The sequence below is a fragment of the Platalea leucorodia genome (genome assembly GCF_965183815.1).
Source record: "Platalea leucorodia genome assembly, chromosome: 1".
In the NCBI taxonomy this organism is placed as follows: Eukaryota; Metazoa; Chordata; class Aves; order Pelecaniformes; family Threskiornithidae; genus Platalea; species Platalea leucorodia.
Window position 1 is genome coordinate 163,369,045 of NC_138823.1, and position 16,010 is coordinate 163,385,054.

Sequence of the window (16,010 nt, forward strand, 5' to 3'; positions counted from 1 at the left end):
TGGGGCTGGCTGTGGAGTAGGGGTTAGCGAGTGTCCACAACAGGTCTGCAGCCAGGAGGAAGCATCGTACCGACCGCAGCACAGCGTGGACCTGAGCAAGCTCTGCTCTGCGTAGAAGTGCACATAGTCCCTTGGTTTGCCACTCAATACAAAACCTCTATTGTTACTAACCGGCTATAAATAACCCCGTCCAGTACAATGTCTCATCCAGGAAGCAACATAAATGCAGCTTTTGACTCACTGAGCTAGTGAGAGCCAAGCCAGTTCCTCCAGCCAAAAGCCCTGATGATGCTTCGCTTATCACTGGAGAGGAAGGCTGGTCTCGTGTGCCGGGGCAGCTTGGGGAAGTCAGGGGTCCAGGGCTGCGATCCTGGCTGCGGTGCACAACATCCACTCGGCCCTGGGCATATCATTTGTGTCCTGATTTTTTTTTTTTTTTATTATTATTATTTTTCACAAATACTTTAAGCACTTTGAATCTCATTGACTTCTCAGCATGGTTCAAACATCAGGGTGCTAATTATCTTTGCCTTGGTTTCCCTACTAGCAAATAGCAGTTGGAAAGAAAAATAATCCGGAGAGGGCATCATAAATGGATTTCCACTGGGAAGAAATCTTTTGTTAGGTTGGATCTCATCTGTACTGAGGCTGGCATCAGTTGGTGTACATCAGCCGGCCTCAGTGGAGTGTTGTTGACCCTGCAGAGGTCTGCTAGTACTGGAGCTTGAAGAGCGTGGTTTTATTATTTTCCCTTTTCTTTCACTCCCAGATGCTTGAAGCTTTCATCAGCCCTGATGAGTCGCTGTCTGGGAGCTGCCAGTCGCTGGACAGATCTGTGGACAGGTGAGTCGTGCATATCACCATGTTCACAAGCTGAAATGCAGCCCCTCCGCTCCATGGTGGGAGAGGAGCGGGGTCAGTGGCATCCCCTGAGGTGCCTGTTGGAATGAGGATGCACCTGAGAAAAACAAATTTATCCTGAATGCTAAAAACCAGATCCTAGCACAGACTTCTGTGCGATGGTATGATTTGAATTGCAGTAATCTGAGCTGGACAAAGTAGCTGGGGATCTGCAGACAGCCTGGCTTTGTGTGCCCAGGTTTTCTGCTTCAGTCAGATCCCTCTCCTACCCCTCCGGCTTTCTGCAGTCACCGGGTCAATACTCCATTAACCTCTCCATGCCTCCTCCTCCACGGGCATGCTGTCTGCTTTCCATTGACCGCTTGTGAATTCGGCAGCCCCTGTGCACTGCTAGCAGCCACAGACGTGTCAGTTAGGGTGCTGAGGACACCAGAGGAGCAACAACTAAGTTTAGCTTCTCAGCAGGAAGCAACCAGAACACGTTGTACTAACACAGGCTGCAGTTCAATAGTTGGTGTGGCTGGTTGGTTCAAGCTCACACGTGCGCAGCAACTGTACGTTTGCTGCTGTGCGTGGTAGGCTGTGCATAAGACACGGTGTCCTTTTGGGAAGCAGTATATATTTTTTTTTCCATCCGCATCAAAGATTTTCTTTTTTTTTTTTTTTCCCCCCGTTGCTTTTGCCATACAGCATCAAGGCTGTGTTCCGGCAGGTCTGCGGTGTGTTGATTTGATTGTGTAGTGTGCTTTGGGTTTGCAGCTCTGCGCGCTTTGGATCTGTCTCAGCATCAAGGTCCATTTCCTTTTTGTGGCTTTTAATAATTTCCTGTGATGTATTTGCTCATTGTTACGGCTGTAGTGAAGCTGGATTCCTTGTGCTCCCAGCCTCAATGCCCCAGCTTCGCTTTTGCGTAGACTTTGCAAGGAAGAACAACAGAAGGAGCACGGCCTGGTTATAACGCTTTTTTGTGAACCAAGAATAGAACGTTAAGCATGTTTGCAACAGGGCACTATGGCTTGGTTTCCCATACAAAGAAGCAGGCGGCTGTGTTCAGTCATGGGGTCTAGGAGCTGGAAAAGGCACGAGGGCTATATTTTTCAAAGGCAGAAAGAGGAGTAAGTATGACTATTCCTGCAAAGATGTAGCTGAGCCGTTGCTGCCGATTGCTTGAGATGGCATTAGCCTCAAGAGGGCAGAGCTAGTCACCAGGCATGGTGACCAGTCTGATGCTAAGAAATAACACAACAAATTTCTCTTCACCGTAGCAAAGCTGTCGCGATCAGCTTTGACATGAGTAGATTTCAGAGCACTTTACAAAGCAGAGTTCTTCTAGTATGCCCATTTTGTTAAAAGGGAGAGTGGAAAGGCAACCTGTCCAGATCACCCTGTTGGCCCTTACAGAGTGAAATGAGGATTGCTGAGATCCTCTCGCAGTGCTTTATCATCCTCTCAGTGTAGTTCAAAGACCTTGAGCCTTGAAGCACCGATCCCTCACCCTTCCCTCCTGGTCTCCTGGGAGGGTTTGTGTGCCCGGTGGTGGTACGGACCCTCCTGTGTGAGGAAGGTCGGGATGATGTTGCAGAGGAGGGGAGACCCGCATAGAATCATAGAATCATTAAGGTTGGAAAAGACCCTTAAGATCATCGAGTCCAACCGTTAACCTATCACTGCCAAGCCCATCACTAAACCATGTCCCTAAGCACCACATCTACCCATTTTTTAAATACCTCCATGAACTAAGCGTGGCTGAAGGACTCCAGTGTGTACATCTGCAGCAACTAAGCAATGTTCTCAGAAAGCAGAATTGCATGGTTGAACGCTTGATGTTGAGGGAAGAGAAATCTGCATGCCTCCTTCTGTGCCGTCTTGTGCATAGGTGTTGTGATGCGATCTTTGGCTGCTTCGTTTCAGCCTGGTGACTGTGTTTTCTGCAGCATCCCTTTTGTTTGCCACAGGAACAAGCTGTGATCCAGCAAGAAAAGAGTCTTTATTCTGGTCCAAGTTGGGGATGGAACCTCAGTCGGGTAGACTGGGCTGATCAGTGATCAGTGCGTCTCGTCGTATAGCCTGTGCTTCCTGCGTGTAAACACTTCCTAGTTCATTCCACAGCCTTTCTGATATAATAAAGTGTATTCTTTTTTTTTTTCTTTTCATCCCTTTGCAGCCCTCCCTTTACCCAAACCCCTGTTCCTGGAAGGAAGAGCCATCCCAAAGACAGTCTTGATTGCATGGGTAAGCATTCTTGGAGGTTTGTATTTGCTCAAAAGTATAAAAAGCATGTAATAAAGAAACTGGATAAAGGCTATTAGAGGGGTGGCACTGCATGAAAAGTAATTAAAAACAATCAAGCAAACCAGCTCCATTGCTTAGGTTACACTGCAGAATGACCCTGCAATGATCAAACATGAATGTTCTCTAAAATCAAAAGACCCAGAGCATCAAACACAGGCAGGGCTGCTCTTGTCATCATTAACCCTTCTTGGCTCTGCAGCAATGGTGGTAGCACTGAAGAACCTTTGGGCCTGTTTGGGAATCAGTTTACAGCAACAACAGTCCAAACTGGGTAGCAAGGGCCCTGAAATACATGGGTGCAAGCAAGTAAAGCTGTTGAAGGATCAGTGATGAGCTCTGTGTTGGAAGAAAGTGCTGAGGGAGCCTTGCTCTTGTATTTAGAGACAACTGGGAGGTGCTGAGAAGCTGGAAACAGTCTTGTGGCATCACCTTTTGTCTCTGCTAGTACCTGTGAGTTGGACTTTCAGCATCCCGACCTCCTACATAGCAAAACCTGAGTCCCAAACTCTCTAGGGAGTTATACCTCTTCCACTTGCATTAATAATCTGTAATACTGCAAGTGCTGTTAGAGAAAGTGTATTGGTAACTTGCAAGGATCATAGATTACTGCTTAATCACTTCTAAACATCCAGCTGGTTAAATCATGGAAACTCTGTAATATTGTAATGACTTCCACTATTAAAAATGAACAAATGGCAGTCAGCCTGTAGCGTGATAACTCATTTCTGGCCTGAGGCAGGATTTCTAGATTGAAATGTAGAGCTGAAGCTGCAGTCAGTCCATGTCGCTGAAGGTTTTAATACATCCCTAGTGGTAGGGGAGGCATTTTGCTTTGAGACACCACTCGGCATCGTCGCTCACACGTGGCTTGACGAGAACCTCTTGACCTGTCCTTGCTGCTTTTCTTTCTGACCATATTTCAGCCATTATGTGCTCCTCTTGCACGCTGCTGTAATGGGGAAATCATGCTGAAGCGCAGCCGGGGCCAGGAATGGTCTCCAAGGAGCGGCTGCTGGCCCCAGGCTAAGACAAACAAACAATCAGAATGGACTGTGTCATTAGAGTTAGATGGAGGAAAAACAGGAGGTGAAAGATGGGGGGGAAATGACAGATATTTTAATCTCAAGTTATTCAGTGCTACCAGCAATGGCTTCCTCTGCTGCGTTTTTTTATTAAAAAAATATGTCCTTATCTCACATGTCCATCCATCTCTCTCATAATCTCCTGCCTGATCTAAACTCTGATGGTCTTTAATCCCTTCTGTATATCCTAAATCTATCTTTCTAGCATTTAATCAAAGTAAATATAAAAGTTTGGAGCTCTGAGGGTATAAAATGGTCTCTGGCTTTCAGAGATCAGGAGTTGCATCTGAGAAGAAAGAGGGGAGGTGTTAGCCAAGTGCTGGATTTTTGCACTTCCCTGGAAATAGCTGATATCAGAGCAGAGGTTTTGGAATAGATGGATCTGGGCCTGACCCTGCCTGGCAGTTCTGTTTCCACACTACTTTTTCTGTTGTCCATGTGCAAATAAGATGTTTAGTGCTCTGTCTTGGAAATCAGGCATGGTCTATGTTAATCCCCTGCCTTTTATTTGAACAGTGTGGGCCAGGGTCCATAAAGTCAGCAGTTAAACCACTTTGCTTTAGGGGGACCAAGACCAGCATGTCTAACCCTTATTTTCCACTAAGGAGTGTGTGGCTGTGGTCAGATTTCAGAGTGAGCCTTGGGGAATGTATGGTCATGTAAATGAACAGCTTGTCACCTTGTTCTTGCCTGTAATTTAGCGTGAAGACCAGAACGCTTTCCCATAAGAAACGCTCTGGGCATTTGATACGGAGCTGATCTCAGAAATGCGTCTCTTCTTCCCTCCTGACAGATTTCGACATCCCGTTCTGCGAGAGGTTTGGGAAAGGTGGCACCTTCCCGAGGCAGTACCACCTCTCCCAAAGCCGCAAGGACTACAGCGATGGTAAGAAAATGATGGAGGGTCGGGGAGGGAGGTGCTCGGTCCAGGATCTCAGTGGCTTGTGACACTACCTAGGACTGGAGAGACTTTGGAGGGAGAATTTTCGAATGAAAGGAGAAGAACCAAGTAATTTGGGTTTCACTTGCATATTTTGAAAAGCATGCTCTGTGAGACCTTGCTGGTCTGCTCTTGGGAAGTGCCAAGCATCTACAGCATCTATCACAGTCAGTGCTCAGCTCCTGCTCTGCTTGTACCTAGTGTTTTAACTTAGCCACATGGATGGGTAGCTTTTCTCATCCCTGGCGATATCAGCCTTTCTGTTCCCCTAAATTGCTTGCTTTTGAGGATGCTGGTTTCTCACAGAGCTGTACAAAATCCCCTAGCAATTTCAGGGTAGCAGTATCTGTTCACATCTCTCTTTTAAGCTGGTGAGCTCTGAGCTTCAGGGACCACTGCATCACCTCGTTGCTGCTCTGTCTTTTGCTGTGTGAGACTGCAAGTGGTGGGAGGCAAAACTGAATAAGGCTCAAATTCCCTTGGAAAAAAAATACTGAGGACATGCAGACAGCATATTGAGCCTTCCAGAATGAACTTCTTCTCTCAGTGACACCACCCTCGTGCAAGCAGTTATCGTGAGATCTGCTATTGCTTGTGTGGTCATTTGTATTGTGGTCTTAGGGGATGGCAGGGATAATTTGCAGTGTAAATTCCTGCCTGTTCAGAGTTTAATTGTGATTAACAACCAACAAACCCCCTAATGTAATTAAACTGTTGCAAACCCCTCTGGAAACATCTGCATTAGCTGTAATGCCTAATGCCTGCTGTTAACAACTCTTAAATTGAATTAAAAACGTTCACGGGGCTTTGCTTCAGTTTCATTACACTTGTTTTGTTTAATTTGAAGAGGTGCATCACTGGATCTGGGCAGTGATGTGAGAAGGGGGTGATAGGTAGATCCAAGCTGGTGTGTGCATTCTTGCCATAACTCTCCCCCTTTTCTCCTACAGGCCGGAGGACTTTCCCCAGGAGTTACTTCCCACAGGAGAACCTGTTTCAGCTTGTCCCTTCTAGCCGAACCAAGAGCTTTAATGGGGACAGCAAGCTCAGCACCTTGCAGTATGACGAGTACAGGCCCAAATGGTGGAACAATTGTGAAAAAGGTCTGCAGGTCTTCAGCACCTCCCCTACGAAAGCTAGGAACTGTAAGTGAATCGAAGCCCCTAGTGTCTGAGGTCTCAGTACATCTGGGTCTCAACACAAAATTGAGCTACCGTCCCCTGCTGAGTTGGTGGGCATCAGCTAAGCTAACCATGTGTGAATGCACCCTGATTCCATCCCCAACACGAGCCACGCTGTGCTAGCTTACGTCTAGATGAGGAAGATTTAATACAACACCCTGTATCTTACCTTGGCCTTGACTTGAAGGCGCGTGTGGGGTCAGCTGGTTTTCGTCACTTGCTGAGTTGCAGAAAATTGCTTTTGTGTTGGACTGTCAATGTGCTCGCACAGCAGAAGCTTCTGGGAGACTTGGGATGCAGGAGCAAATGGGTCCAGAGGTTTTGCAGGCTGCTCTGGTGTTGCAAGACTGCCCATACTGTAGAAATTGGTGCATTCTGGGCCTGTTCAGTGATGGATAACAACCTAGAAACGAGTAGTGAGATAAAACTCTTTACTGCTCCCTGCCTGAGTTGCTGCTCAGCCATGCTGTATCCCGCTAACCACTCCGGTAGCAGAGGGAAGTTCAACTTTAGCTAAGAACGCAGTTTCTAGAGGAAGGACTCTAAAGAAATATGACTTTTCTGGGATTGTTTCTGCTTTATACTAATGCAGACTGGGAGACATCCCCCACACACACCAGTAGCATTCGTGCAATTAAAACTGGTTTGTCGTGGTGCCCCTGGGAGAGGGTGGCTCACTGCTTTCCTTGGTGAGCTCATTGCGAGCCTGATCTGCGTTCTGTAGGGTCAGACGGACCCTGATGCTGAAGTCTCCCTGCTGTGCTCTTCTCTCAACCCTCTCCTCTCTCGTGTAGCCCTGCAGGCACCTGTGAACTGGAGGTTGGGGAAGCTGCTCGGAAGAGGAGCTTTTGGGGAAGTTTATCTCTGCTACGATGCCGACACTGGCCGGGAGCTGTCGGTGAAGCAGGTGCCTTTTGACCCCGACAGTCAAGAGACGAGTAAAGTGAGTACGAGGGCAGGACTGCGTTCCGCAGCACGTTGGGGGATTGTGGGCTGGAGGCTGAGGGTAGAGGTGGCGGAGGGGTCTGTGTCCCTGACGGAAGGCAGCGTGTAAAGACAGTGTGTGTTGTTTGCCCTCTTCGGAGTGGTCCCCGATGGCTTGTGGCACCAGTCAGTATCCTCTGGTGGCTTCTCTACCTCCCAGTTCCTTGGTGGTGTTGGGCCGCTCTGTCTCGGGTATCATCTCTTGCAGGTCTGTCTGCTCTTCCTTAGTTTCAGCCTTCTTGCTGCCTTCACCTTCTTCCTCCTCTGGGCTCTGCATTAGCTTTGCTGGTGTCTTCACTCACACCTTTCCAGAAAAACCTCTTGAGCATGAGTAAATAAGTAAACCTGTCTCAAATCCAAGCCCTTGTGTATCCCATCTCTTTCTCTCCTTACTTGTTTCTTCAGACACTGGAACAGGCTTCCTAGAGAGGTGGTCGATGCCCCAAGCCTGTCAGTGTTTAAGAGGCGTTTGGACAGTGCCCTTAACAACATGCTTTAACTTGGTCAGCCCTGGATTGGTCAGGCAGTGGGACTAGATGATCGTTGTAGGTCCCTTCCAACTGAAATAGTCTATTCTATTCTATTCTATTCTATTCTATTCTATTCTGTTCTGTTCTGTTCTGTTCTGTTCTATTCTATTCTATTCTATTCTATTCTATTCTTAGGGCAGTGCTTCTCATTTCTGAGCCTTGCGTGGCTGATGTCCTCATGGGCAGCTTCGCAGGTGCTATGAAAAGAGTGCTCAGCATCGAGCAATATTTAGATAATATTGCCAAAGTAACCGTTCCCTTTCGTCACGAAGCCCGTCTGTTTTGTTGCAGGAGGTGAATGCCTTAGAATGTGAGATTCAGCTGTTGAAGACTCTCCGTCACGACAGGATAGTGCAGTACTATGGGTGCTTGCGGGATCCTGAGGAGAAGAAACTGTCTATCTTTGTTGAATACATGCCAGGGGTAAGTGTGGTTCCTGCTAAAGATTATCCTGAGAGACAGAGAACAGATTTAGCCTGCCCTGGAGTTTGGTGGAATTGGATCTGGAGTTAAACTGTTCAGCTGAGCTGCTCTGTATCTGATGAGCCAAAACAAACCAGTGGATGCATCCCTAAGGCTTGGAAAAGCTTAGGTTGTGAGTCAGATGTCATGGTGAAGCCCCTCAACGTGCAGTGGGTGAAATCAAAAGCCTTGAAGGCATGTTTTAGGTTTGAATCCTGCAGCAGGGTGTGTTCCCGGTCTGGAATCTGAACTTGGTGAATGTGGGACATGATCCAGATCTGGCTCCAAACACTGTGGCCTGAGCCCATCCTTAAGTATTTATTGCAAATCCCTGCAGGAAAAGCTAATAGTACAACTGTCCACCCACAGCTGTCACCGATTATTTATGACTTTCAGCATGTGTGTATTAAAAAGTGTTACTTGTAAGTCTTCTCCTGTTCAGGACAGAACTTTTTGTTGGTAGCATTATCCTCTTGTGCAGGACTGGCGTCCATTTGTGGCTTTGCTGATATAAGAGAAATAGCCCTAGGGAAAAAGAAGATCAGAAAGCTCTGAGAGAGTCTAAGCAGGGGCTGGAGAATGTACGCAGATTAGTTGAACATCTCTTTCTCTGTTTGCGAGCATGTGAATTACATCAGCCATCTAGACAAAGTCATCAGTTGGTATGAACCAGCATAACGCTATTTACATTGCTGGAGGATCCGGTCTGCTAAGTCCCGCCTGTCCAGCTGGATTCATTCCCCAGAGTGTGGGAGAATAAACCCTTGTTTGTACAGAGATTTGTAAGGTCAGAAGGGACTATTAAGTCATCTGGTCGCAAATAATTTTGATCATTAGTAAACATGCTAGAAGGCCTCCTAACGCATCTTGCACGTGGGTAATCAGGTGGACTTCCACGTCTTTGAGTCCCTTCCAAGCCCTGTCCTCCCTCTCTCCCTGCGGGCAGGCATCTCGCTTTCAGGCCTTACCACAAGGCATGGGCCCGGAGGAGTAAACCCCGGGAGTTTCAGCAGTCTCCTTGCCACTTACTCTGCAGTGTGCCGATGTTTGTTAGCAGCCAGGAAACCAACATTCGATGCTGGGGCAGTGTCCAGCAGGGCTGGAAGTTGAATGTTTGTTTTTTTAATGATAAACCAGAGCTCTGACCAAATACAGATTGACTTTCGTGTTGCAACAACGGCTCATTTCACAAAAGCAGCTCAGCTTTGGTTTCCAGGGCCAGTGGAAGTGAATGAGTTCCCAAACCTTGCAGGGCAGCAGCTCTACAATGCTGGATCTGGCCAAGCTTCTGATTTAACACAGCCAGCTTGGCAGAACCTTCACGGGGCCAAGCTTGGGTGCACCTTTAGCCTGGCATTCTTAGGATTGCCCCCATTAAATAGCTGAGACTGTATTTTCTGTCCTGCCCTGCCTAAATTTTTGAATTTATGCTTGGAAAACGGAATGGTCTGTTTGACCAAAGGCCTTGAAGACCCTGTTTCCCCTTCCTCGTTTCATGTTTGATGTCCCCCCATCAGCGTGAGGGAGGCCAGGATAAGAAAGCTTGTTCGGGTTGCGGGTGAGGGAATATACCCTGCATACAAATTGTACAAGGGGGTAATTTCAGAGCATCCTGGGTTACTTCAGCAGCACTGTGAAAGGGAAAGGAGAGGCCCACCCACAGGATCACCACCAGCCTCAAAAGAAAGCCAAAACAGTAGCTGGGCAGAGCAACAGCAGAGGTGGGTGGATGTGGAAAAGCTGATAGAGTTTGAGTGACTGACTTGGAGCAGAGCATCCCACTGTTCCCAGAAGAGAGGGACTATGGCAGTCTTGGATCAACCCTGGAGCTGCAGGACAGGCAGAAACAGGAGGAGTTTCCCCTCCTGCTCTTCAGCCAAACTGAAAGCTGGAAGTAGATCTGGGCGTGACCTCTCTGGTTGAACCCCAAATCTGCCTCTGGTTCATCCCTGCTAAAACACAGGATAGTGAGGGATATCCATTTCCAAGCGGACAGAAAATACAGCTAAAACCAAGGAGGTCCATGTCCTGCAGATGGTAGGTGGCTGCACCTCTGCTTCCTTGCCTCTTTGATCAATAAAATCAAACCTGTAGGAGCCTGCATGCCTGGGTCAGAAATTCAAGGCTGGGTACTTGCAAATTGTCTACCCTGGGTCTTCTTGTTGAAGCAGTCGCATGTGGGGCTGATCATGTCCCTCGTGAGTCTGTCCGCCTCATGGCAGTGGGTAGTCCTTGCTGTGACAGGTTGCAGGGGGGGAGGCTTCGTAGAAGACTGACTCATCAGCTTGGCCCTGAAGAACTAGTCAAGTTCATCTTCTCGCTTGAGTTGTAACTCCTCAGTTGGTCCTTCTCCATGAGCTATTGGTGATGTCCAGCCACTAGAGGGGGAAAAAGATCTGTAGTGTTGGCAGAAGGTAGCACTGGTAGGCACCAGAGACCATACCTCTTTCTCTGGTGGGATCTGGGACACTGGGAAGAAGTCCTTGCTCTATTCAGCACTTAGTGGATTTTTATCTTGCTGTTTCTACAGCAGAGTGGCTTTTTTAAGCTGGGAGATAGAGCAGTCAGGAAAGTTTTAAAAGTCACTGCAACGTGATACACCGGGTTCTGCTGGTCCTTACGGTTGGCGCGTGTTGTTTCTTTGCAACAGGGCTCAATAAAGGACCAGCTAAAAGCTTACGGTGCTCTGACCGAGAACGTCACACGGAAGTACACCAGGCAGATCCTGCAGGGAGTCTTCTACTTACACAGCAATATGATTGTCCACAGAGACATTAAAGGTGAGTAGATAATACAGAGAGGCTTCTTGCTTGCTTGGATTTGTTCAGCCCAGCCTCCCCCCGCCCCAATATAAATTCTTGTGCAAAACATAGTGCTGGGATCTGGTATTTAAAGTATTTTTGCCCCTGGCCTTTACCAGCTTGAACCACGAGAATCTTGAACAAGCCGCTGAAACCAAAATCTTGTGTGGTCTTCTGCCTGGGAAGACCAGATTAAGTACTCTTGAGAGGGATTATTGTTAACTGCCCTTACACATCTAAAAACCTGGTGTAACATCCCAAGAATTGAGAGGCCCTGGCATTCCGAGGGATCTGAGGCTCTGTTCTGCTGTCTACACGTCGGGAGGATGATCTGTTGTCTCCCATTCACTGCTCGCTTTTGGGAAACCTGCTGAGCGAGGCTATCCAGGAGAGCCGATGGGAGTCAGCCCTCTCGGAGGGCAGCTGCCTTAGGAGAGGCGCGTTTTGTGTAATGCTGAGTCCAGACCCATCAACGCTCCCTCATGTCCAGCTCTTTGCTTTGCCCCCCTGCTCTCCTTGCTGTAGCCACTTCAATTCAGGTTGCTGCTTCATCTCTTGGTGTTTTTGTTTTTGCTTTTCACCCTTAGGTGCCAATATCTTGAGAGATTCTGCTGGAAATGTGAAACTTGGAGATTTTGGGGCCAGCAAACGCATCCAGACCATCTGCATGTCTGGGACTGGGATTAAATCTGTCACGGGAACACCATACTGGATGAGCCCAGAGGTTATCAGTGGAGAAGGTTATGGAAGGAAAGCTGACGTGTGGTAAGGAATACAGTAGAAACCTCACCACTGCCGCTTAAACGAATGATCCCTTTGGGAAGTGGGGATGAGAGCAACAGGTATAGCTAGTAGTTGGAAGACAGAGCAGTACAAAGGATGGAAGTGGGAGCTAAATGTTAGGATCAACGGTTCAGATATCCAGAGAGAGCATGTTGTAGCTGAAAGTCCCAAAACAAGAGCACTCAAAATCACAACTTCCTTTTAGAAGCTTTTATCACGTCGGGGGGGCATGCGCAGCCCGACCCTGTAGCTGCTCTTTAATTCTGGAAAGCAGGTTGATAACAAAGTTTGCTAAAAGAGCTGTTGAGTTTTGGTGGCCCTGATTTTAGGTCAGCTAAGCCCAGCTTGGAGACTCGGGGGGATCTTGTGCGGCCTCTCAAAAACTGCTGCTGGGTGTTTGCACGTGGCTCAGGCACAAAGGCAACCAAAATCATTGGCTGCTTATGAATGTTTTGATCTGTGGAGATCCACAGATGTCAACTGGAGCCTAAAAGGGTTGGGGTAACGCTGCTAATCCTCCCAATAAATGGGGAGGAGGCACTGTTTTCGCAGTGTGCTTTCCATTGGGTGCCCAAGCAAAATAGGGTCAACAAAAACTAGTCCCTCCACCGGAGGCTGGGGGGGAAAACCTAGGGCGTCCTTAGCAGGCAGCCCTGCACCGTCCGCTCTGGCCGATGGGAGGGTTCAGTATTTTAGGAGCAGCTACGAATGGAGGTGGCAGAGAGGGTCCCTGCTGAGACGAGGACTCCTCAGCAAGCACAGGGAAACCTCTCAGGCTCTTTGCTGCTCGTCTGACGTGCTCCTTCTCAGAGGCAGGTCAGAGATGAAGTTGGATGTAGGTGAACACGTTTCATTCTAGCTCAGCTTCCTGGGGAACTATGTGCTATTGCTGTGTCTGAACTTGTGCCTGGGTTTCCCTTCGGGGCATGCTCCGATAAAGTCTCTGATATGCTTTTATAAAACTTAATATCTGCCTGTTAACATAGGCAGAAAAGCCACCAGCTTTAGGGCAAGACTTGCAAGTTCACTCTCGCTAGCGGGAGCGGAGAGCCCCGTGCCAAGGAGCTGTGTGAACAGTGAGCTTCGGGGGGCCACGCGTACTGGAGACGTGCGCCCATCTCTCAGGCCTGTTTGCTCCCGGCACAGTCCGTTCCAGGCAGGCGAAATCCTAGAGCCGATTAGACTTCAAATGCACAGCCACCCCCGTCCCTTACCCGCTGCCTCACCCCTGCATGCTTGGCGTTGTTGCAGGAGCGTGGCCTGCACCGTGGTGGAGATGTTAACGGAGAAGCCGCCGTGGGCAGAGTTCGAAGCCATGGCGGCTATTTTTAAAATCGCCACCCAGCCGACCAACCCCCAGCTCCCCGATGGCGTCTCCAACTCCTGCCGCAACTTCCTCAAGCAGATCTTCGTGGAGGAGAAGCGGAGGCCGACGGCCGAGGACCTGCTGCGACACCCCTTCGTCAACTGCGGGCTCTGAGCCCCTGGCAGCGGGGATGGGGAAACGCCGGCGGGAGGGGGGCGGCCGCCAGACCTGCGGCCTTTTGTGCTCTGCGGTTCAGACCTCCGCCCTGGGCTGTCCTGGCGGTGGCCCCCGCGGGTCCCTTCTTGCTCGGCACCGGCTCGGCACCCGCCACGTTGTTGGATTTCCAAGCTGCGCTCGGGACTGTCGGCGCCGGGTATTCAGAGCGAGGGATTTCCCGGACTGTGCGGGTGCTGGCCTAGGACCAAGTAACCTTCTTGCCGCCAGCGATGTCGGGGTCGTCCCCCCTCACCATTTTACTTATCTCGTGGGGAAAGTGCGGCGAATGGGCTCTGTCCCCCCCAGCATGACAGCGACGCTGGCAGCATCCCCAGGAGCAGCGGAGGAATAAGATGCTCGGTTGCAAACACCACCTTTCGCAGGGGAACAGACACGGGCTTCAGCCAAGCCAGAGAAGATGATCCTCAGACCGCAGAGTCGGGGGGACCCAGATGGCCCATTCACAAGGGGACCAAACCCTCCTGGAGGTCGTGGGACCGGCCAGCACCTCCAGCGGGGCAGCATTTAATACTGTTCTGTGCCTTAAGCGGTTACAATCAAGGAGTGATGCTCAACTCGGCACGAAGCACGGAGTCGGGCTCAATGATGCAGCGTCCGTGTTGACTTTGCCTTTGCGCGTGTGTGTGTGTGCGTGTGCACGCGTGCGTGTGCGAATCTTGGAAGAAGGGGTCTTCTCGGGGCGCAGGAGGTCTCTGTGGGGTGCACCCACGGACGGATGCCCGGGACCTCTGCCACGGGCCGTGCGGAGGGATGTTGGAAAGCTGTTGATGCCTGCGGCGGGCAGGGCTGAGCACCAGCCAGGTCGTGCTGGGAACCATCGGGGTTCAGGTGGGAGCTGGGGGGGATCTTGGCGAGGGCGGCTCTCTGCTCATAGCCCTGCTAACCCCTGCCCACGCTGCTACGCTGGGGCTGGAGGGATGCCAACGCCTTTGGGAAGCCGAGCTGCAGGAGGAGCCCAGTGGGTCTCCGTAAAACCCAAGCGAGTGCCTAAAATTAGGCAGAGGGGACCGGTGCGTGCGGATCTGGGCTGCCGAGGGCTGGGTGCCTTCTCCACGGCTCGTGGAACCAGCCCTGGGTGCAGGGAAGGGGGACGTCACCTCCGCGGCGGTGCCCGAGGGAGCGGCTGCAGGACCGGGAAACCTCGGAGCGGGAGAGCAGAGCTGCGTCGGTCGAGGGCAGCTGGAAACAGATTTCTTCCCGCGGTGTATTTGAATTTGTAGGAGAAAATGGGCCAGTTGAAAGCAGAGTTGGGCTACAGCCTCTTTGACCAGTGCTCCCCTGCTGGAAAACCTGGGCAGGGAGCATGCACAAAGTCCCTGGAAGCTAATTAATTAATCAGCTCTTGGTTATTTTGGACAAATTAATTGCACCATCCCTCCTCCCCCTTCCCTGATGCATTAGCTATTTCCACCTGGCTCAGCAAAGGGTTAAATAAACCGTTACCTGGAGATTGCCATCTTCAGCCAGTGTGTCAAACGCAGGTTTATTTTAATAGTGTTTTAATTGAAAATGAAAAGTGTTGCTTGGACTGAAGAAGAAATGGAGAACTTGGTTGTTCGTGTGACTTCACGCATCCTTGAATTCTTCCGCGTGGAAGAGATCAAGACTTTGCACTGCCAGCGTGGCGGTGGGAGCGTTTCCTTGTCCACAGCTCTGAAAAGAGAAGCAAAAATTAGAGTTATTTCAGTTTAAAAACAAACAAACAAACAAAAACCCAAAAATCACTGGTAGTGTTAGGGCAAATTAAAAGAAATAGCTAAAAAGAGTCCCTATACGTTTGCCTGCAAAGCTGCAGAGGCGGGTTGTTACGCAGGCTGGGCTGCGGGGAAGCCGGGGGTTTGTGCCGGTGGACCACAGCGGCGAGGGGCAGCTCGCCTCCGGAGGGGGGGTGCAAATTTTATTCTGTGAATAGGACCAAATCCATCAGTCTGTTCAGTCATATGGGATGGACGGGAAAAAATACAAGGGAAAAACTGATCAGTGTTGACTGGGAAGGGTTTTGTCGGAAGAGGGTAACAAAGTTTTTACCAAAGCTTAAAAAAAAAAAAAAAAAAACAGAAACATTTTTAAGCTGTTTCCTCCTCTTTCATTGAATCTGGTTGGTTTTGGTTTTCTCAGCCCTTCAGCGGTGGGTGGGCGTTTTCCTTCTTTCCAAAGCCTTGAGAGCAAAGCGGGGTTCCCGGCTGCCCCAAAACGCTCGCGGGGCCCCCAAATCGCCCAAGTCCTCCCGTGGATGGATGCGGCGCGCGTGTGTGTGTGCACGTGTGCGTGTGTGTGTGTGTGTGCACCGTGTGTGTGTGTGCACCGTGTGTGTGCGCGCGTGTGCGCCTCGCTCCTCAGGTGCCTTTGCCGTTTTATTTTTTAAAACCCTTGCAGTGTTCTGATGTACAGAATGAAACTAGGAAAAGAGAATGTAAAATTATGCCGTGTAAAGTTGGCTTTTGTTTGGGTTTTTTGTTTTTTGTTGTTTTTTTTTTTTTAATTTTATTTTATTTCGCCTGTTGCGGGCCCGGCGGCTTTCCCTGCGCCGCATGGGCAGGTACCCACGGAG

At 49.6% G+C, this 16,010-nt stretch overlaps 1 protein-coding gene across 2 annotated transcripts in view; it reads left to right on the plus strand.

The window, feature by feature from the left end:
- The window catches only part of LOC309589781 (mitogen-activated protein kinase kinase kinase 3-like), an 83,276-nt gene extending 67,416 nt beyond the window's left edge, over nucleotides 1–15,860 (plus strand). For both annotated transcript variants that reach the window (XM_082310288.1, XM_082310289.1), the window contains exons 9-17: nucleotides 770–843; nucleotides 3,026–3,093; nucleotides 5,029–5,121; nucleotides 6,126–6,320; nucleotides 7,151–7,299; nucleotides 8,162–8,293; nucleotides 10,983–11,112; nucleotides 11,721–11,898; nucleotides 13,168–15,860. In XM_082310288.1, the coding sequence (XP_082166414.1) occupies nucleotides 770–843; nucleotides 3,026–3,093; nucleotides 5,029–5,121; nucleotides 6,126–6,320; nucleotides 7,151–7,299; nucleotides 8,162–8,293; nucleotides 10,983–11,112; nucleotides 11,721–11,898; nucleotides 13,168–13,396 (1,248 nt within the window). In that variant the 3' untranslated portion in view covers nucleotides 13,397–15,860. The remainder of the gene's footprint in view (nucleotides 1–769; nucleotides 844–3,025; nucleotides 3,094–5,028; nucleotides 5,122–6,125; nucleotides 6,321–7,150; nucleotides 7,300–8,161; nucleotides 8,294–10,982; nucleotides 11,113–11,720; nucleotides 11,899–13,167) is intronic.
- The last annotated feature ends 150 nt before the right edge of the window (nucleotides 15,861–16,010 follow it).